General features: G+C 36.8%; 1 protein-coding gene across 1 annotated transcript; it reads left to right on the top strand.

Annotated features, from left to right (window-relative positions):
- Positions 1-1,147: 1,147 nt before the first annotated feature.
- Positions 1,148-23,816, top strand: LOC309671244 (uncharacterized protein; the record flags this gene model as incomplete). Its single annotated transcript, XM_082482450.1, has 4 exons — positions 1,148-1,253; positions 21,489-21,522; positions 22,369-22,551; positions 23,752-23,816. Exons 1-4 carry the CDS (start codon positions 1,215-1,217, stop codon positions 23,814-23,816), a joined length of 321 nt encoding a protein of 106 aa, XP_082338576.1. The 5' UTR covers positions 1,148-1,214.
- Positions 23,817-23,822: the final 6 nt, after the last annotated feature.

Below are 23,822 nucleotides of genomic sequence, written 5' to 3'. Positions count from 1 at the left end.
AAGAGATTGTGCTCTGAAAATTTCTGCTTGCTGACTCTGTAACTGCATGCATAAAAAACATTTGCTCTAGATCATCACGTCTTTTTTCACTTACAGCGAATACACGTGATTAATGCTGTCATTTGTAAATGTGAGTCTGGATTGCTTTTAAGGAATAATTACCTACCTGTGCTTTTACATTTTTCTTTCAGTGTTACAGAATAATTTGTCATTAGGAATAATCAAGACACTGTTCATTTTCTTCAAGTTGAATATTTGAAGTAAGTGGTAAATGATTTCATGTTAGGCTACATCAGAAATTCTTCCCTTTCCTCAGTTTCTGTCTTTGCTCCCCAGCCCTCTGGAATATATACAGGTGTCCTAATCAGAAAACATATAGTTTGTGTGTGGGAATCCACTTATGTGCTTAACTGCTGCAAGTTAAAAAAAAAAAAATCTAAAAACACTAACCAAACAAAAAAAAGTAAAAGCAGGGTCCAACTGTATTATTTTGAGTTTAACTATGTAAAAATGCACCTTAAAAATCAGGCTCCTGTGGCATCCTTGTTTTTTGTCTCCTGGTTTGGTTTGGGTTTTTTTGTTTGCTTCTCAAGAATGTTTCAAGACATAAAAAGATAAGTGATGCAACTTCATTCAAATCTCTTTGGCTTGTGCCTATACTATGTATGCATTAGATGTTTTAAGTGCTGGACTTAACCTCTAAGCCTCACGACCTACTGCTGTCATGGCTGGGGTTGAAGGTGGTGATTGAAGCTTATCTTGGTTCAATTTGCCTCCAAGGAAATCCACAGGAAACTGCTGATGTTTGGTTTTGTGGAACTGACAGGGGAATTTGCAGTTGAGCCCACACTTGGGTGGGAAGTAACCAGGACATGAGATGCATCAAGGAGCAATTTCTGCAGTGGTTACTCAGGACGATCATGTTCTTATCCTGCGTTGTTTTCCCTGAGCTGACACTCTGACTAGTGGCAAACTCTGAAATCCAGGGTCAGGACAGCTATGGACGAGACCAAAGATATGGATGATACAAAGCCCAAATTCACATATTAGCGTAATATATAGTATTCACACATGTTTCTCAAGCCTGGCAGTGTTAATTTTTTCTTTTTCTTTCTTTCTTTCTTTTTAGATGCTTTTCAAATGACATTTATTTTTCTTCATTGTTTTGAATATATATACCAGAAACTGATTTCATAGATCATTGTACATTGTTAATGGATCCACTCAGACTCAGAACACCTGTCAGTCATCAGGTAGGAACTGGAGAGATTTTCATATCTGCCACTTATTCTTACTGAAAAAAAAAAAACAAACCAAACTACTGTGGAAACTAAGTATGTAATGCTATAAACCTGACCTGGGAGTCTGTGTCTGGGAACAGGTGAAGATGTATTAAGGAAGTATACTTGTTTTGAATGATTTTATTGATGTAACTTAAATTTATTATTCTGTCTTACTTAAGAATGGCTAAGAAAAAGGTGGTAGTTAAGCTGGAAATTAATTTTATTACTTGGTTAAACAAGTTATCATTTGGGTTTAAATTATAAAGAAAATGAAATTTCTTACATGAACTAACTATGATTTGTACTCTTAATATTGTGATAAAGGAATAGTATTAATTAAAATTGTGATAAAGGACATTATAATTGAATAATGGTTACATCTGTATGAGATGTATTGCCACAGAGACAAATATTCATTGGAAAGAAATACTTTAAATTAGTTTCAGAGGCTTACTTTCAAAATTGTTATGGCATATGTACATCTGGTGAGTATATTCCTAGTTTGGTGAATGCTGTAACACTGGTAGATAGCTCCGTGAGCCCGAAACACTTGATCTATGACCAGAATGAGACCATTCCAAAGTGCATGAGTTCTCGTAAGTTTTCCTTGCCCTGAGAAAAATGGATGACTGTAACACACACTCTATTAAATCAGCTTTCAGCTTCTGGCTTGATGACAAGCTAAAATCATGTCTGCCAGCCCTAGCTTATGATCTGAATGATCAGGCAAGCGCAGACAAAAGTAAGTCGTTAAAGGAAGTTTTCTCAGCTGTCTCCCTTGCTCCCAAAATGCCTGTTCTCACTGCAGTAATTAGCCAGAGCTGACTTCCAGGGCGCTGTGCATTCACTGTCTCGGAGATTTGTGCTAACTTCTTCAAAGATATCCTTGACAAAGCTGCACTCAGCGATGTATGCGAAACTTCTCTCTTCAGTGTGGGTCTTGATCCTTACTCCATGGTTTTGTGTAATACAGTTCTCCATTCTCTGTTATACTGCATTTCTATGGATAGAAACTCAGGATATACATAGAAAAAGCCACAGCACTCTCCAACCAGGCATACTGTTTTGATGAGTGGGACACCAGAGCTCGGGGGAGAATGCTACAGAGGATGTCTATTTTACCTAACTTTGGGCTTTGTCAAAACATTATCCAGGCTTCCTATGTGGTGTAGGGAGAATTAAATTTCATATATTTGTTGGTCTGAAGATTTCAAGTTTAAATATTAGAAACTGAAAATTAAAGGCAAGGTTTAAACACTTAAGTCATTAATTTATTTCCTTACCTAGTAGATCACTAACAGCAGCAGTATCCTGGAGTTAGGTAGAATAATTTGTTACTGTTCAGTATAGTCATCAGTCTGTCTTGACTCCAGGGGTCCTAGTTCAAAAAAATATTTAGTCTTATATAGAAGTAGAATTGTCTTCACAAAATGATTTTACCACGTGCAGTCTTATGGGGAACTCAAGCCTGTGCTCCACATTTCTTCATGTCTTTTCTTGATAATTTCTTGAACTGTTATGGGTCTCTTACTGAAACTTTGCCTCGGTGATGCCTGAGATATCCTCATGTGTATATATTTCATTTAGTTAAAAGCTGCTCTACTCTGTGGAGCAGACTCTGAAAGTCACAGTCATGCTCTCCTCAAGGGCTCCTGAAAAAATGTCATTGTCTTCATATGTCTGTGAACTACAGAATGACAGAAGAGCAGGGGTGAATTAACTGCTGATTAAAGCTCAAATGCTCTAGCTTCTTTGGTGCTATGGAATACATTGTAAATGACTTGGAAAAAAAAAATAAATTTCAGAGTAGCAAATCGATACTTTCAGTTAAGTCAGGCATCACTTCTGGCTGAGTGACGAGTGTTAGGGCAATACATGAATAATCGTTTTCATGAGTAATTCCTAGGGCACGGTTGGGTTGATTAGTTTTAAATGCAGTATATAATTACCAGTTGAATGCTACTGGAGTTTTTAGCTCTGCACAGAACAGGGGGAGACAAACTCTTTGTCCGAGAGTAACTATAAATCTATCTATAATGTTCAAACAAAATGCATTGAGTCTACAGAAGACTGATAATCTATGCGGGTTGGTATGTCTATATATACATTCGTATTATATAGGTATGTCTGTACATATAGATTTAACACTTCTTGGTAAGTGGGTTACATAGCATACCAATACCTTTTGAGAAAAAGAATTGTAGTGTTAATTTGACACACAAGGCACAGAGACAAGAATGAGAAGAGGATACAAAGTTGTTCGAGAGAGTTGGTTGGGTAGGAGTAAATATGTGAAACACGAGAAAATGAAGGAGTACAGGACAGAAATGAAGTCAAGCAGGCTTCAGAGTTGTTCAGAGATGAGGATTGAAAGCTTCAAATAGATGCAAAATGTGAAGGACTGGGGGGTGGGGGGATGGGAAGCTGGAGGTGGTGAGGAGACATGGCCGAAAAGATGCAGAAGGGATGCTCATGGAGAGGGTTTGCTGGAAGCCAGGACAGAACTATGTTCGTTTACCTCTGCACCATTTGGGGTGCAACTCCCACACTTTGGTGTAGAAATAAAACTGATAAATTGTGAAGTGTTGCGAATATTACTAGGCAAGGTAACACCTGGTTTGGGGGTTTATTTGTGTTTATTTAATAGCAAGAAAGCTTAGAGTGCTGGGTTTAAAGTTCAGTATGTTGTATATAAGACACTCGAGATCAGTGTCTTGTTTCTTGTAGATGCATGTTATTTCTGTCTTCCTTATATTGTGACATTTCAATGGACAAGTAATATAAATTGCTCAGAGGACACTGGAAAAACTAACAGTGATATAGAGACCTTCCTTGACTCTTCAATGCTAACACAGAGTATTTGGAAAAATCAATGGAGCTTGTCCAGGATATCAGTGAGAGTCTCATCTGTGTGATATCCTCTAGTGCTCTTTGAAAAGACAGAGTGCTTGATAGCTAAAAGGCAGGGAATACTTTCAAATAGCAGGAATGGAGTGACTTTGTCTTGATAAGATTTCCTGCTGCCCATGTAATATATTGCATTAAAATTCTATTTTTTAAATAACTTTTTTGCTTACTGCTATATATGAAATCCCAGACAAAGGAATGAAATTGAAATGTTTCTTCTTTTGTGTGTGTGTGTGTTTTGTTTCTTAGATTTGGCGCTTAAATTTGTTCTGGTAAAAGGTGATACGGAATCCTTTATTGATCTCTATTGTAGAGATTTATTTTTTTTAATTACTTTTACCAAACTAGAAAAAGGAACCGGACAGCTTATGAAAAATAGGTATTAATTTGTGTAGCTCTCAAGTTTCAGTGACATTAGTTGGTGTGTGTATTTTAATTTATTGCCATTTTTATTTTGAAGTGAAGTAGAACTCACATCCATTTATGTGATTTCCCCCCCCCCCCCCCCCCCCCCCCCCATATTGGCTTACTTTCTGACAAATGAATTGCACGCACATACACACGGATATGTACTCTTCCATTTCTTTCTTGTTTGCCTTATGAAAAAGTCATAAAGAACTGCTTATTCTTGCACCTAATTTTTGTGGGGTGTTTTTTTAGATGTGACTGAGACAAATGTTTATGCAAGAGGCTAACTTCAAGTTTCTGTGGCTTCATTCACACATTAAAAGATAGGCTCTTGTCTAAGTAGTTACGTTAGTTATTTTCATTATAATAACGGGTATTCCACTCCTTAGATTCTGTGGTTTTGCTCACTTTTCTGTTGGGCCACAGAATAGACGAGAGGCTTTTATATCTGCAAATGGGTCATAAGCTGTTTGTATCACACTGGTAATCGGGAAATTTTGTTTACACAAACTGCAAAGTCAGAATTCATAAAGAAAACATTACTAGACTGCACTCTTTAAAAGAGTTTGAGATTTTATTTTCCAATAGTAATTTAATTTTTGACAAACTAAACTTATTCATCGGTTCTTTGCCCTGGGAGTCCTTTATCCTGTGTAACTGCAATGAGAAACAGATGTGTTTTACTTTATATTCAAAAGCGTGTATCTCTGTCAGATTATATGCAAATGAATGAATCAAGGGCTCACTCCCACTCCCCTGGAATAAATTGAATGTATGTCATTGACTTTAAAAAAGGTAGAATTGAGTTTAAAAATAATAATAATTCATAGAGATGATTATCATGGATTATTTTAAAATATGCTTTTTTGACAAGACAGTAATTTTGTATTATTTTAAGATGAACAGTGTAGACACAGGAAAGAAAGCAGTTGGATCAAGTGATGAAAGAGAATTGGGTATCTGATTAAAAATCAAGTCAAAGGTGGTTTACTTTGAAATGCCCTTCAAAATTCTAAAACCTTCAGTGTTGCATTTTCTTCTCTTATCTGCAAAAAAAATTTTCAGTTTTACTTATTTTTATTGTTACTGTGGCCATGCATTTTTAGCTTGCAGCTGTATATGATTTGATACTCTCAAGTTGAAGGTTTTTGTTGTCTGTACACTTCAGAATGGACCTAGTTCAGTAAAGTATTTAAGAATGTTGACCAGTATTCAATAGAAGCAAGTATATGAACATGCTTAGATATAAGTACGTTGTAAGTGCTTTGCTAAACTGGGTATTATACTTCTACAAGTGAAAAAATCCTCTGAAGCATGTGTCGCAGCATGAAATTCAGAGAAGAAACAAATGTTAAAACTAAACATTCTTTCTTTGGTATCAGACAATTGCATCTTTGGGCAGTTCTTGATTTGCAACTTATACCACATTAAGGGAGTAAAGTTAAATCTGAGAACTATTGAGAAATATCTCAATTTTTGTATTTGATTCGTTAAATGTATATTTTAATTTTTATACAATTCAGCCTCTGCTTGAAGATATCTTGAAGTTGGAGACATTAGAGACTGGGAAAATACATTGAAGGAGTTTCTGTGTATGCATACCCGGCTCTTAGGCTCTTCCACTGGCCGCTGTCGGGTAGTGGATTCGGTGGACCTTTGGCCTGCTTTGGTAAAGCTGTTCTTATGTATACTTAATTAAAAGACAAGGCCAAGTGGCTTTCTGATGTATTCAAGCACAAAAGGCTATGGATGTCTTGGGCAGTGATAACAAATAGAATGTGAGAATTCTCAAATATAATTTCTGCCATTTTTGTGAGCCTCCAGTACACAAGTGACATCTCGATAGAACTCATGCCTCTCCAGACACCAAGATGCTGCAGTCTGTGTCATGCTTTATTAATGGCTTCATATTTTATGTGAATCGGTTATATAGTAGCTTGTCCTACCTGCGCTTATCTTGGTAATTAAGACAAAAATTTGAACAAATACTGAGAATATATGTGGAAGACTTTAAATCATCGATATAAGCAGCTTTTTTTAACACGTTGAAAACGCTGCTATATTTTTATGCCTATGATCCATGCTGAGTCCTTTCAAATGTCTTACTGGAGCATCATGAAAGTGAACATATTGAACTTGACTTAACAAGTGCCACCATGCCACAATATTCATCTTACACAGACTTGAGTTACAAGCAAATATCACCTTGAGGCTTATGTGTTCTACAAATCCTACATGGTCATGACATATATGTCAGAATTTAACTTCTGCAGTGATGCCACCTTTCTTGACATATTGAGCCCTTTTTCTGATTTGTCTAACTGTGGAGTCATACTTTGGAGAGCACTTATGCAAAGAACAACATTGTATTTGTGTTTTGATTATCTCCCCTCAGTATTTTTACAGTTATGTCTCCAAAGTAGCCCCTATTTTAGTATAGCTCAGATCTTTAAAGAAAAATACCTGGCTTAGAAATACTTATTAGTTTATGTGCATATGGATTATTTTTTTTTTTTTGTAAAATAGAGGTGGACTTCATTTCTCTATCCTTTTTGGAGGTTAAATGCTGAGCTTGTTCTGTTATAAAAATGCAATTCTGCGAAATCAGTGAGCTACAAGAAGCATTTGGCATTCTCTGGCCTTAGAGATATTTTAATCAGAAAAGTCCTTTTGAAGTCTGTTATCAAAGAAAACGGTCTTTTATATTCTTACCTTCATACATACATTTCCAGTAGTGATCAATAGAGGAAGATTGCAAAGATCCTTCCAGTGTCCCTTAAGATGCATCCCCTTTTAGGCCAGTGCTGTAGGAAATCTTAAAATTAAGAGGTGCCTGGTGTAAAAATGTGAAGCCAGACCATTTGCAGGCTTATGGAACCTCTCAATATTAACTGTAAAAACTAAAAAATACAAATAAAAAGCTCTTAAATAATGTCTATGTAATACAAATGCCCCCTTCCCTGTGAAGCTTGGGCATGCGTGTAACGCAGGAAACACATGTAACAGATAACCCAAGAATTTGTTGAAAATAATTTAACTGAAGCCGTGGTAGTCTAATGAAAGAATCATAGTTAGTCCAGGCAGAATTACAAGTGAACGAAAAAGAACACTTCTATTCAGAAATTATTTTAGTAACGTAGTTTCTACCCCTTTTCCTGGTGCTATGCTCACCCGTCTCTGGCTCCTCTGGGCCGTAAGGTTGGAGGTTTCATGTGGGTAGATGGTAAGTTGGGAACACAAGAAGTCCTTCACCGTGAATAATATGATGTGCATGTCCTTCCTTCCTTTAGGATCCACTGGGGGTCATTTTTTTATGTTCACTAACACACATCTCCCTCTTTCTTCACTGATCCACAGCTCTACGTAACACCCAAATTTACTATATATGTTGCCTTGTACTTATGTTAGATAAAATTTCTTTGTTCTATTTCTTGTCCCTAAAACCAGATGTGTCCAGGTCTGGGTCTGGATGCCTTTGAGTGACTGTGGGTGAGTTGTTTATAGCTGTGGAATCTCACGGAATCACAGGATGGTCAGGGTTGGAAGGGACCTCTGGAGATCATCTCGTCCAACCGTCCCGCCAGAGCACGGGAAGTTGCACAGGATGGTGTCCAGGCGGGTTTTGAATGTCTCCAGAGTGGGAGACTCCACAACCTCCCTGGGCAGCCTGTGCCAGTGCTCTGCCACCCTCAAAGTAAAGAAGTTCCTCCCCATGTTACGATGGAACTTCCTATATTCAAGTTTGTGCCCGTTACCTCTTGTCCTATCACTTGGCACTACTGAAAAAAGATTGTTCCCATCCACCTGGCACCCTCCCTTTAAGGATTTATAAGCAGTAATAAGATCCCCCCTCAGTCGTCTTTTCTCTAGACTAAAAAGACACAAGTCCCTCAGTCTATCTTCCATGGCCACACTCTGTGCTTTGTCCTGTGTCCCCATGTCCCAAGGCTGTTGCCTTGTATTTCTCTGCAGTGTCTCATTTTGTTGGAGCTGTAAGTATCCCGTGCTATGCAGAATAACTTCTTCTTTACTGGTGTAATCCTGTGGTTGTACCGTACAGAGGTAAACACAAGTAGTATGAATTAGCCATAGACACCCGGTCAGATTGAGAAATTGCTGTCACAGCTTAACCAAGTAGAGCAAAGCTGCAGCAGGTCAGGAGAAGTTCAGACAGAGCAGATCTGACAAGGCTCAGTCCTGGGGCCTCGCAAACTCAATACGAAGCTTACAGCCTGTTTTTAGCTACTGCAATACGGTACTGCAGGGCTGCATGGTTACGAGCTGTATTGCCTTAAATTTTTTTTGGCTTTAGCTTTTTTTTTTTTTGTATTTTCTGGAGATTTTGTAACTGATGAGAACCAACTATTAGTAATAGAAACTGCCAGAAATAATATTTTTTTGTAAAGTCAAAATTATTATTAATTCCATTAATATGTTTGGAATCGTTTGAACAGTCTCACTTTTGAAATCATATTTTCTTGCGTTATTTATATTGATAAATAGGAAGAATGCGGAAAAGAACTGTGAAGATAAGTTATACAGATGATTTTCTGGCAATATTTTGAGGTTGGCAAAATGCTCATAAAAATAATTTTAAAAGTTATTTTAGCACTGTGTTCAGTCTATTTTTACAAGTAAGATCAAACATTCTTCTTAATTGTTTCCTTATACAATACTGAATCAGCCTCATTGCATGATGGAAAAGTTTTGGTAGAGTCTGGATTTTTTCTGTTTTTTTTTTTTTTTTCTTCTTTTTTTCTTTTTTTCTTCCCTTTGGTGTAAATAGTACTTACTGCATTCAGGAATTGAATGCTATGTTCTTAATTCATAGTAAATTTTTATTGCTGTGGTAAATTCATTGAAAATGGATATTTTATCTATGCTTTTTTGAAACTAAGAGAAAAGGAGGATGTGAACAGTTTCACTGATGTGGTAAGGAAGAACATTTCAGATTCACCTTGAAAGCCTTGAACCAGCAGGAATAAAGCTGGTTGTTTTACAAAAGGTGCTGGAACAAATGAAATTAGGAAATCTAAATTGGAAATGATGTAGAGGCTATTGACACCATCTTGTTCAGCTTGTGCACCTGCCAGTTTTCCTGATTTCCAGAAATCCTCCTCCCTAACAGTTCAATTGGCAGGTAGCAGAAGCTGAGCCTGAGACTTTTTTGCTTAGTGACTTGCTAGCCCCACCGCTCCACATCAGCCTTCTGAAAAACAAAGAGAAAAAAGATTTATTTTGAATGTTGTTTTTTTATGGGAGAAACCACTGTTAATCTTGTGGGTAGCATGGTGAAGTTCAGAGGACAGCACTAATGTAGTAGGTTGCCATGTGTTAAAGTGTAGGAAAGGAAAAGAGGCTAAATGCGCAGATAACTTAGTGCTCATTCTCATTTCACATCTTGATAGCCCAGCAATTAGGTGTCATCAGGCAAAACTGTGTTAAATGTTTGACAGATGTTATAATGGGAGGGCAGCATTAAAAGGCTGACTGGAGCTCCTATAGGTGTTATGCTGGGATTGCACTTGCACACTGATTTTGTAGCCAAAGAAAAGGGAAGGTGCACACTCCAGAGTACTCATGCAAAAGAATTTACAGCATGTAAAAATGATCGTATACATGAAGAAGCTTATGTCAAGGCCGGGCTTAATTTTGCAGTCCCAGTGACATATGCAGAGAATGAAAGAAGGTAAGACTATCAGAGAAAAGGGTGAGCTTAGAGTTAGTGCTTGAATGATAAGTATTAATGCTGTGATTTACCAGAATCTGCTCTTTAAGGTTAGGTGGTCAAGTACGTGATTTTTCGGTCTGTCTCAATTTTTTTTCACAATTTCTTCTATCAGTGACTAATCGACAATGTACTGGTCCTGAAACGCCTATCATATATTGAAAACCAGAAATCTTTAAGGATACTATAAAAATAACCTGGATGACTAGAGATCACAATGATTCTTGTAAGGTTTTAATCTCTTCTGTAAAAAATGCATGGCATGCGATATGAGATATTAAATTTGGATAAAAAGGAATTATTTAAGGGTTAACAAAAATTCATAAGTAAAATTAATGATCTGACGTAAAACTATAAAAGATGGGAAACATAGTGTCTAGGCTTAAATTTCTATTTTGACTAAGGTAGATTCTAAAATCTTTCAAATTTATGATCCTGGAGAAAGAAAACAAAAGTTGAAGGCCTACTGACTTTCAGCTTTAGTCTAATTGTGCTCTTAGGTATGCACTTCTTTGTATGGTTTTGTTTTTAAATGTTGATAGATAACCTATTGATTTGTAATGAAATAGTGGTTGCTTAAAAAAAAAAAATCAGTTTTGTCTTATTCCAGAGAACATTGCTGATATGAAGATATCATTGTTTATAAAACTGCATTTTGATTTAGGGCAAGTAGAAGGAAGCACCACGAGTCCAGTCTCTAGTGGAGTTACTATATTATTCTCAGTCACTATGTCAGTTCTTTCTTCCTTCTTGGGCACTTATTCTACTTGCTAAGTCACCTAAAAGGTTCCTGTTTACTTAAAGGAGGTTAAAGTGGAGCTCGAGTTGAAAATGCTAAACGTTTTTGTGCAGCCTTTCTTTTATCCATTACATGAGTAATTGTGTCAGTAACACCTAAACAAGAAACTTTGTTGCAAGTAAACTCCCACATTTTCCCAGAAGCATCAAACAGAAAACGTTTGAATGAGAAGGCTCGTGATCTGGCTAATTTTAAACTTCTGAACTGTTAGTTTGAGTATTTCTGCTGAAGACAACCTCCTTTCCTGAAATTACAAGCAATGAATGACATTTAGGTTATTTATTTAAAACTTTCTTCTATGTATTGTGAAATAGCTTCAATTATGGAATCAAAAGCTTTTGCTGCTGTAATGTGCTTTTTTTTTGCCTAGCTCTTTACAGTATGCTACTGTCTTCTGTACACTGTAAATGCTACAGAGCAAACATTTGAGGTCTCTCAGTTACACTGAGGGAACCAGAATAGTTTGGGGTAATTTGCTGAAAACATTATGACAAATGGTGGTGGTGGTTGCTTCACTAGTGGGTGAAAATTAACTATGTTAGGGGCGATTTAAAGTTATTAAGATGGCTGTAAATACAATATGGTAGCTACATCCACATTTGCTTACAGACGTTAGTGAAAAATCTTCATCTAGCAGGTGAAGCTTGGAAACACTTTTTCCCCTCCCCCCCTGCTATTTGAAAACAGCAGGGAATGACAGTAGAAGAGTTGTGAGGAGTTTGCTGGCCTGTTGAGCGTCTGCTGATGGGACGTTTATTTTGTATTTGCTTTTTCTTCACAACTTCTATTAACTTGCACTCTGGGAATAAACCTTTTTGGTACCTGCTATCTGTAGCTGCACTGCAGTTATGGTTCAAATCTCCATACCGAACAGAGAAACCTTTACAGCTTCAGCTTGAGAACCAGGCTCTGGGTGAGCTCTGTAACAAATTTTCTTTCTCTGCATCAGGCATAGAGGGTGATATGCAGTATGTGCTTCATGAGATCTTTCTGGTCTCGTTAAAAAATTGCTGTTCATTTTGGCCAAATGGTGGGAAATGAAATCAGGTCGAATGGGAAGGACCATATGAGTACACAGATAGAGTTAGATATAAAATATTGTTACAGCTTTATTATCCAAAGTGATATAATGAGATAACTTTACTTTTAATTTGAAAATAGGAAATTATTTATTATAAGTAAGAAGGGGAATAGGATTCCCATTTTGAGAGGGAAATACACTGAGCCACAGGAATTAATCAGTTTACCTACAATGAAATAATGACAAATTGGAGAATATTTTGCTGCTTCAATGCAGGTATAATTTTGTATTTGCATCCTCTTTTACTTTCTTAAAGGTAAAACTTAATGTTGAAAATACTAACCTTTTAACTTGTGGTGCTTCTGTTACCTTTTCATTTCAAAAACAGGTTCAGCTCAAACAGAACCAGCTCAAAGGCTTGAGTTCTGCAGTTTTTACCGAGCACCTGAAACACTGTAAGACTTTGCATGCTGTTTCCATCAAACCAGGAAAGTAAAACTTAAGTTTGGATTGAGTGTACGCTATTTAAGTTAAATTAATAGCCTTTAAAAATAACAAAATAGCTTAGGTTTATTCTCTCTTGTGCTATACATGATGAAAAAAGTTTCTCGTTGAAGTGTGATAGTGCTTTATGTTGCCTGTACATAAAACCGCCATGGTTATTATACAGAAAGAAAAGGCAAATGACAGTTGGTGTCAACACTAAACAGCTTAGGGCAAACTATTTTCTCAATGCGTACGTAATTTAATTGAAATGCAATATTTCATGAATATTAGAAAGTGAGGCTTTATTAAAAATGGCAAGGAAAGTGAAAGCATGACTGTTTAGAGTAACAAGCAGCACAAATTTATTCATTCAATACATCACTGAATTATTTAAAACTCAGCTTAAGCACAAGGTCATGGAATAATTTTGGCAAGTACGCACTTTTGCATGATGCATTTCCATAATTCCACTGCATCTATAAAGTTAATCACAGCTTTGGCATGCAAGCCTGCTTCATGTACTAAGCTGAGCCAGAAAAAGGCTCTGAATTAAAACCTAGGAACAAACCAAACCACTGACACTACAAATGATTTGTGTTAGTTTAGAGCAGATGTGAGCTCCATAATACTCGCAGTTCTTACAAATATTTCATTTACTAATATCCCATATTTACTTGCAATACATATTTACAAGTGAAAAGATGTCGCTGGTCTGGGAGACACATCAAAATTTATGTGAGCGCACACACATTTAGATGTCATGAGTCTTCTTGAGGATATAATCTTCCTGTAAGGAGCGAGAGCTGACAAAAGGTGTTCTTTGGACTACGGGGAAGAGAGTGGTTGAGCTACCCTTTTCTTTCTCTGCATCAGGCATAGAGGGCGATATGCAATATGTGCTTCATGAGATCTTTCTCATGAAAAGTTAGAAAAACTCCATGAAAATTGAGTAAAGTTTATAAGATGAGAACTAGTATTCATCTGTCCTGACTCCAGAGTGACTGCTAACAACTCCATGCTGACTACTAAACCAGAGAGGCTTAATGCGTGTAATTTCCAAAATTGCATTGTCATTTCTAGGCTTCAAGTAAGACAAAATGATACGTGTGGATAATGCTTAAGGCTTCTTCCCAGAGTATACTTAAGATTCTAAGACAAAATCCAGGGTATTTTGAATTTTGCAATAGTTTGTGCACCCAGGATTTTGCATCGCATTTCCGTATGCTTCCATCGGTAAAGACGATGTGAGTTTGTGTAGGTTTCAATGGACTCCCATAATTGATCACCAGCTTGAAGATAATCTATTCTATGCTAATTCTGATACATGGCTAATTTATAATATCTGGTATAGTTGTTAAATGATTATTACTAAACCTTAGAATATTGTTGTTATTGCAGTCTTTACCAAATAGTTTGTGCAGTTCCAGACTAGCTTCTCAGCAACTTGGTTGGATAGAAGTGGCTCGTGGATATCGATTGCAGGTCTGCACTATCACTTGCAGAAGAAGCATAGAAATTGCCACTCTGGAAACCTGTAAGAATTGGATGCATTTGGATACTGCAGCAGTAGAATTGCCTTGATAAAAGTGACTCTGAGTGTCAGGCAGAGGACTACCTAGTAGTGCAAACAGTAATCTAGAAACGGTGATATCCTTTTCCTCTCTGCATGTTTTGAAAGAACTGTGTGTCAGATGGGAATTGCTGGACTTATTTGGTGTTTCCTCTACACTGCCTTCACACACAAATGGAGGAAGTTATGGATCAACCAGACTTTCAAACAAGAACATGACTTTCATTTGAAGGCTTGGTGGACCTAATTTTCATTTTAGATAATTTGCTTATTTTAGGTATTGTGCAGCTTAGGTTTTTTCCAAATTAGTCTTGAAATAGATGTAATTTATCTCAATATGCTCTCAGACCAGTGCACAAATGACATGAAAGATACGGCGTCTTTATTTTGAATATGTGCAGCATGCTGAATATATTTTTTCAGCGCATTTTATCTTAAGAATTGTTTAGTTGTTTTTAAAGAAGAATGCTATTTTTAAAGCAATGATTTTAAGAGTATCCTGTTTCTATACAGGTTGTTTACAATTTGGTTGACTTCCAAAGAATTCTCAGTTTTATTTTTCAAAATGTAGACATTTTAATCTTGGTAGCCCGTTCTGCTCTTAAAGTGGGTCTATACATAGCAGTCAGTGAGTTTCTGCTGAGATGATGCGTATAGATAACTTACCCAATCACTATGCTGCCTTTAAGAGAAATTGCTTTATAAATTGTTTGCGACCTCTCTGATTAATAACATAAATCAATGAGATTTTTATTATGTTGTGTTTGTAGATACTGAAAACTGTATTATAAGTTGCAAGTGTGTGAATAGTTATAAATTGCTATAAATCAGTTCTTGAAAGAATTAACATCTTTAGAAATAGCGGAAAGTTTCCTTGTGTTGTTAAATCTTAAAATAGTTTTCTTACTGGAGAAAGAAGCAGGAAAAATACTAGAAGGTTAAGATGTTTTTTAAAGTATTTGTTGGGAATAATAAGCAGTCATTTCTTCCACATTTTTGCATGTACTGAGCAATGTCACTCAAGAAAATAGACACATTAGAGAATAATTCTGAATGTTCTATGTACGAACTTCATTATATAATTTCATATCACTATAAATTTGCCGTCTATTCAAAACTGAAATAGAAATTGCTTGAGTACATTAAAAGAATTTTCCATTTTGGTGAATTTGCCTGCAGAGAACTTCTTCCTTTTCTTCAGTTTCTAATTGCAGTTCTACACAGGACAAGTTGCAAAATGACTTACAACCCTAGAGATTACTATATTTGTGTAAGCAGAGAAGATACAATTTAAAAGGCTTTCTTTAATATTTTAAGGATGATACATTACCAGTTTGACCATGAATTACATATTTAGTGCCATGGACCTATTTTCACAAGCCAGTAGGATTGGCTTTATTAGAGCCTGCTGCAGACAGAATTCTGCAAGAAGAGATGTCGTGGATGTCGGTAGGCTGAGAGGTAAGATCAGCTTACTGTTAAGTCTTGAGAAAATGATGCTTGAAGAACATAGTTTGTCACTGAATCAGGACTGCTGAATTTGGCAGTTACTGTACCCATCTTACACTTCTGCTGTTGGATTGGTGCAGGAATGCACTTGTGAGGAAAAACTCCCAGTCACCCCAGTTACTGTGCTTTTGGCCACTATGACCTGAATTGGATTCCTTTCAGGTGAAGTTAAGCTAGAAGATACTCGGTCACTATGACCTGAGTAGCATTCCTTTTGGATGAAGATAAACTGGAAGATAACTCTTGTGGCCACATCAGTGTATAAACAGGTGGTCTTAGGGGAAAAAAAAAAGTTTGCATTTTTAGTTTCTTGTTTTATCCTTTAGAAGAACTGAGAAAAATGACTTGTGCAATTGAAACCAGATTTTGGTAGTCCAAAGAGTACCGTTGGAGCTCTGAAACTGAGCACTAGCACAGTTTCCACTGGGAATTAATTCTGTCTTAAAAACGTCAAAAGTGTGACTGTGTCTGTCAAATCTTGGGAACAGTTAAGTGGCGATAACCTTCTGCCTAAATGTGTGATCAGCTTATTGTGGATGATAGCTAAGCACTTTACGTATACAGTTCCACAATATGAGAAACAGTAATATTCAGTAAGATAATATCCATTTAATTACTTTCTTTTTCTCCCCATCAATCTAATCAAAACATCAGATTTCCAAAATGCTTGGCATTGTTGTTTTAAGTACCGTGATCACAGTAATTAATCTGTTTATTGTATCATGTCTTAATGGCTTAAGACACATGAATAATAATTACAGAAATTGATTTTAAAAAAAAACACATGGTGGTATATGAAACTCCACTTAACATTGCAAGATAAAGCTCACAAAAATTCTGTGGAACATAAAATGGGTCAGTCTCGATCTATCTTTAACTGCGTTACATTATGTGCCTTATTTGTTAGCATTTGAAAATACTAATTTGGGGCTTTATGAGAGGACAGCAAACATCTTCTGTTTGCCTTCAGCCTAACAGTTTGTTGTTGACTTTCTGTATTCATTTAGCTGGAAGTACCAAGAAACTGTCACTCTGATGTGACATTTTGACTCCAGATGTTAGAAAAACATAGCAAATTATGCCTACCAAACATGCAGAGTCTTTGCTGTCACAAGCTACGCGTTGTCTTAAGACAGTCTTTTAACTGTATTGGTTCCAATGGGACATCTCAGTGCAATGACAGCTGTATGAGAATCTAATATATAAATCATGGATTATCTCATTTTACTGCCCTTTTTACTCATGAGTCTTGCAAGCCAGACCGTTCACAGGAAAGGGACCAAGAAAAGATCTAAAAAGATTACATCGTTATTCCAAATTACTCTTTGGCTGTACTTAAGGGAATATGTCCTATCCTTAAGCAACTGGCTTGATGTCATTCCCTGAAGGTTCTGCTAAAGTGGTTCTTGTGTGACATAACAGATAATAGTGTTGGGGTTTTGAGATGCCTGTTCTTCTCACCCATAATTTAAGTAGTCTTAGGAGGAGCACAAACTGTGCTATTTTTCTATTTAGTGAAAGCCTCTCTTTAAAGGTGAGCCGCAAACAGCCCAGCTACTCTATCTTAGATCATATCCCCAGTGATTTATGCATGCGTCTTCCTAACAGTAATTCCCACTGAAGCAATTAACCCAGATAACCACCCTCCAGAATCAAAGCTGTGTTCTGTTGGCTCAATTTTTCTCCTTTTCCAGACTCTGCAGATCCCTAGAGAAGAGCAAGAGACAAAGAGAAAGAATAATAGGGCTAGACTCAGAGGAGAAATCGTTGTCTTTCAGAACCGAACCTTAGGTGAAAAAGGTAGTACAGCCTTTTGTCATGATTTTTCTACAGAGCTGTTCCACCTGTGCTCAGGTATGGGTCGTCTGAGCGGGCAATTGAGCGCACAGGTCTGAAAAAACTGTCACTATTTTGAAGAGGATATAATGCTGGGACGGGAGCCACCGTAGGTGACTTTTGGTCTCAGACTCCTGGAAAATCTATTCCTTTGGGAACGGAACTTGCTGCCTCCTTGGCCACAAGAGTGGAGTTTTTCCCTGGAAAGGTCACGTTTCTTAAGATTCTTTCACACATTTTTACAGGAAGAGAAGATCTGAGCCTTGCCTAAAGAGCTGCAATTCCCGCAGATAATGACCAAGTGGTATTTATGGAAGTGGGGTTGTGAAATACTGGTAACTACTGGGGACACACAGATCCCCTCAGCACCACTGTTAATGAACGATGGACATGACCATGAACTTTACTGCCTCATCTGAGGAATATTCCTGTAAAAGGTTGTAAGCAGCTCGTTCAGTTTCAGGATGGACCAAAGATGTGGTTTCAGCGTATTGTATGCAATGCGATTCTAAGGCTGTCCACATTTTAAATATGACATCTAGGTTGTGAATGCTGCTATATTTAGTCCTGCAACAAAATCCTACACATTAGTGAAAACAAGGAGTTGATTTTATGGTCTCGTGCCAACACAGAGTTGTTTCTCTGTGCGTGGGTTTGGTGTACTCTGAAATGAAGAAAAACTGCTGATCTTAAATGCCTCTCCAGACATTCTGAAGCTACAGATATTTCTGTGGGATAAAATATAACAGAAACGGAACAGGGCTAAAGGGTGGTCTTGCTTGTTAAAATGTTATGGAAGATTAAGCTGTGAAAATACTTTCTGTGACCTTGCTTTATGAATAAAACACGGCTTGTTCCACTGGTGGGTGAAATTAGAAAATGCAGAAGAAAAGAAAATGACAGCTACCACTTCTTAGGAAGTTATGTGCCCATTGCAAGCTCTGTGGGACAAATTGTAACCCGTGCTATCCAAATGAAGACCATTTCAATTCTAATGACCAAGGTGAATATGCAAATACTGGAAACAAAAATCTTCCTGCTACGGTAAAGTACATATTTACTTTGAGAGAGTAGCGGACATCCCATTTTTTTAAAAAGCCTTTTCATCATTTGTACTTTGAGGGCCCTACATAATAGTTTTTTTGCTTACCGTTTGTTTTAAAAATAGTCTGTTTACTCCACTAGCCTGTCAATGCCACTGCTTCAGTCAGCAAGATTTCAGCTTCCCGTTAGTGATCCGTTTCCTTCCCTAGAGATATATGGCCTCCTTGGCACTGCTAGTCTCTGTTCGTGGCTCCCCATTAGGCACTGTGTTGTGCTACCACTAGGCCACGATTCTAGTTGGCATATGCTCATTTTACTCTCCATCATATGGATTTTATGTCATTGTAATGTATTAGTGCTCTTAATATCTTCACCTTTCTAAATAGCGAAGCTGGTGGATTGTTCTGTGAATTTGTTTACAGCTTGCTTCCTTCATGGGAGTTGGGTAATCTCAAGAGCCAAATGAAAAGAAAATGTGTTTAAATGTCATGGGTACCCCAGTGGCTGCTGCAATACAGTGAAGAAACATGAGGAAATGAAGTTAATGTTTGCTTCATTTTACGTGCAGTTTGCATGTCTAGCTCCATTTATGGTGAATAAGAGTGACTGCATATCTGTATTTTAAGCGCAAATGTTGAAAAGATCTATTACAGGTCCATCATATGATATTCTAATAACCCTGACGTGTAATTGTTTTTAAAGTGACAGTTGCTTTTTAATGGCTTTTGTGTTACACAGAAAATTAAGACAAGCTACAGAAGAATAAGCTGTATTTATAAAATACTACCTAATGTTATGTGAACAACCACTGCAAACCAAGAAACCCCAAACTCTCATAAAATACACAAACCTTCTGCTTGCTCTGCTCTGTTCCAAAAAGTGAATCAGAGAGAAGTAAGGAAAGAATATTTCTTCTCAAACAATGTACTACTTTACGTTTAAAATAATATCGTATCAGAGACTATGCTCCTGGTTTATTAGCATTACCTACAATCTTGGAGTGTTAGAAATGTCTAAGGGTTTCTAGGTCTCTGTCACCTAAGTATTATACTTTGTTAATAAACTTAATAGAGCTCCAAGCCCATCATTTTTATTGTAGCTGCAGCGAAGCTCTCTTGCAGAATCTGGGGGTTAAGGCTAACTGACCTTCTGACTAGAATTGTTTTTCATCTCTTTGCTTTGTTAGAAAGGAAAATGGTTGCAAATAGCTGGAAGATTCATCTCTAAGCGTGGATAGATTTTCTAAATATCATTTGTTCAGGGCATTATAAATTTATGCTGCCTAATGTACTGTAGATCAGTCAGCAAGATATTTGGGTATATTGTCTATATCAATAATGCTGCCATCCTATGTGGTATCTAAAGATGTCTCATACGCTTCCCATAGGATTTCAAGAAAAAGGCCTATCAGCAGTCATAGAAGGGAAAATATGATGCTTTTTATTTCTTAGAAAATAGCGCTTGGAGATGTGCTGAAAATGTGAAAGTAGAATCCTTTTTTAAAATTTAAGTTTTTTTTATAAATTGAGATAATTTGTGGGATTACACAAATTAAATGACAGCATTGAATTTGTGAAGAAGTATTTTTCTTCAAAAACTTTCAACGTTGTGTTTCCCACAACTATGACTGTAACTGGAGACCCTGTAAGGAAAATTCAAGTGACTTTGACAGCGGGACTGAATCCTGAGGTAATTTAGGCCAGATGTTACACAACTGTGGTAGGGACTGGGCAATTCTTAAACTAGATTAATCTTATAATGAGTCTCTGAAAGCCCCTATGCCCCAGGATGTCCTCAAATAAAAAACTGCCAAGTAAGAAATTAGTTTAAAACTATATAGAAGTCAGTTTTACTTTATTAGTAAAGTCTTTTTCCAATCCTTGCTTCCTTTCCCTTCCCACGCCTGAAGGTATGTGTGGAGCCCAAGACATTGTTCTGTCTTTCAAAGATTTTAACAGAGTAGTAGAAAGATACTCATACAAATGCCAGAAAATTTCTTGCAGGCGCTGAGGCATGGATAAGATATATTCCGCTGTTTTTTTTTCATTGGGGCTTTATACGTTCATCTAGAAATTATGTTTCCAGATAATTATGGTTGCATCATTTGCAGGAAAAAGAAACAGTTATAAATCTCCATTGCGATTTTAGGAATCTCTTACCAGTAATCATGCTTTTGTGGCATGAAGATAGAGGCAAACGTGTTATCAGTTATGATGTAAGTTATCAAAAGACTTGCAATAGAGAATTTCTTAAAGACAGGGCAGCAGCAGACTAAAAAATAAAATTTGCTTCTCATGAATTTTTGAAAGAATTTTGCATATGGAATAATCCATTTGAAATATATTAATAACTTGATTCTTTTAATATTTTTGCTACTTTATGGCATGAAATTAAGATCTCGGGGCAGGGGGGAAATCTGCCTTTGGTTTTTACATGATTTAGAATGATTGATCTTGAGAATGTGCTTGAGGCATTCATCAATTTCAGCCTTGCAGTCAGCTGGAGAAGTCAACTGTATGCTGTTTCCTTGAATAAATCCACTGGATTGACAATTCATGGAACACTGAGTCAGAAGGAACTGTTTTTCTTGCCCCCAAAATGAAAGCGTAGAAGCTTGGAAAGCTATTTTCTACCTAATACAAGAACAGTAAAATAACCTAACTGTGTGTCTAAGTACTTTGCTGAAAGTGGTATGAATCAAGTATGAACATAGTTGCCTGAACTGGCTAGTGCTTATTATGAGCAGCAATTTCTTTTCCCTCCAGAACCACTTAGTAGGGGAACATGTCTGCCTGTTCACAAGCTTTACGTGGTAAGAATAGTGTGTTAATTATTTTATTTTTATTTATTTTACTTGGAACCAAGTGAGAGTTTATTGCTTGCTTTGTTTTTTGCAGTGTACTGTAAGACGTATCAGAAAGAAAGCAGTAGGTAAGGCCCTTGTTTAATGTGTGACTGTAGAACACTGAATTCCTATTTAATTCTGGCATTGATAAATATCGTAATGGCAATTACTCATTAAAAATTATAATACTGTAGGAAAAATTACTTTGATTAGCAGCTTTTAATAATACATTTGTAAATATGGATATTTTGCAGTATCACTTAAATTCTTTTGAATTATCCAAAAGGCTCCAGGCTCTGTTGTGGAATTATCTGAAATTAAAAGTTCTGAAAAAAAAAAAATTCTGAAAAAAAGTTGTTTTCAGCTTATAAAGACATAAAAATGTTGAAATGTTTTCTTCTCTGATTATATTGGAATGAAACTGATATTTTTATGTCATGTGCATGCTGTTCTAGTTTCTAAATGATCATTAACTTTCTACAGGAATGTTTTTGAAGTTAGAGCTGTCAACTATAAGCTCTCTTAGCAGCAATTAAAATTACCTATTTGTTCTAGGATGTATAAAATGCACTAAAATTCACATAGCTGTGCTTAATGGGGGTAGCTTGTAAGAAGCTAGGCATGTCTTGGAAGAGTAAAAGATTTCAGTTGTGATGTTTGACCAGGTGGAACTCTTTGCTCTTCTCCAAGAAATTGCACTCTGCAGTAAAAGAAGAGACAATACCAGTAAATGATAGAAGCCGGGGAGAGGAACTGGGTGCTGTTTTGAGAGCACTTCTTGATCTGGGGGAAGGGAAGGCAACACTAGGTAGAAGAGGCTGTGTTAAACGTGGAAGGAAGATGGTGCCAGGTGTTTTCGTGCCTCAGCATACAGGGGGTTTTGGAAGGAAAAGAAATATATAAATGCAGCTTTGTCATTTCTTTATTACCAGATAAATTACAGAAACAGTCACCAACTCAGTTGAGCTGTCATTTCAGCTCTTGTGCTGCAAGGGAGAGCTGCAAACATGAGGTGGTTGCTCTTCTCAGTGGAACAGGAATCAAGCGGGAATTGGAGTGTCAGTGCTCACAGGCTCTTCCTGCATTTGCTTCCCCGCATGCCACTGAAGTACCAGGTGAGTGCCATAAAAACTTGCCTTGCTAATATCTGGTTTTGGTAGGAAACTTTGAGGCAGGAGGGAAAAAGAAATAAAAATAATTTAAGATTATTTGCTGCTGCCTGCCCTCAGCAGGATTGTACCCCTGTGGAAGAAGATAAATTGGGGTGCTAAATTCTGTCTTCTACAAGCTTCAAAGCATAGAGTCTGTATAATACCAATTTAAGAGGTATATTATAATCTCTTAATCTGAAGTCAGAAAGCCTATTTAACATAATATGCCAACCAGAGATACCACAGGGAGCCCATCAAAGGACTTCATGGGAAAGCAAAGAGAAATTAATTTGCCTCAGTTGCCAATGCTCAAAATGATAAATCCAAAAGAGAAAAACACAGAAAAAAATAATTAGTGAGGCTTCAAAACCATGAGAAACAAGAAGACTGAAAATAACTTGAGGCTGCCTAAGGCAACACTTAGATACAATCAGCAAAAAATATTCATGGACAGGTGAAATTTAACTCCAATTCATTGAGACAAATAGTTAAATTAATCTAATTCCTGAGGTAGGCATCAGAATGCCATCTATATTTTGAACATCCTTTGAGATTTTACTTCTAAATGAACAAACCTTTCTAAACACAGTCAGAAGAGGATAAAAGTTGTGTGATACGTATCATATCACTGCTCAGAACACTACTGTAAAATTAAGACTGCAAGATCAATACAGAAAATATTGGTGAGGAAATGAAAGAGGGCAATAGCAAATTACTTTTACTTAGTAAACACGTGTATCTTTCTTAAGTCTTTGTGTAATTTGAAGATCTGAACTACAGTAGTATAGACAACTCGTGAATTCTTACCTTGTAATCTGCATACTTCAGTTGTTATTAAACATATTAAAAAAAAAAAAGTATTAGTAGAGCTGCAAAGAATAGTATTTGCCTGTCAAACTAACTTTACTCTACTTTAAAATTGTTGCCATTCTGTGCCAAAGATGAAACAAAGTTTTTTCCATTTTTTCATTCAAAAGTAGCTAGCTATTGCCTTTAGAATTAGGACATTCCGGGCTGTGGGACACCTGATTTTGGATCTTGTTAAAGACAGCTGAAGATTTGAGCAGCTGCTCTGTAGCAGGTGAAAGTCTTGCCAAAATGAGTCCAGGTGCTCAGCATCAGAAAGAAAGCCCTACAAATTCAGTATTGTCCTCTGTTTCCCAGGAAATACTCAGCTGTCCAAAGATGACCGTTTCCAGCAGACACAGAATGTTGTCACTCAGCATTAAGTCAAC

The sequence above is a fragment of the Vanellus vanellus genome (assembly GCF_965231255.1).
Source record: "Vanellus vanellus genome assembly, chromosome: 4".
Taxonomy (NCBI): Eukaryota; Metazoa; Chordata; class Aves; order Charadriiformes; family Charadriidae; genus Vanellus; species Vanellus vanellus.
The sequence above is the reverse complement of the archived record's forward strand: the minus strand, read 5'-3'. Positions and strand labels throughout refer to the sequence as shown.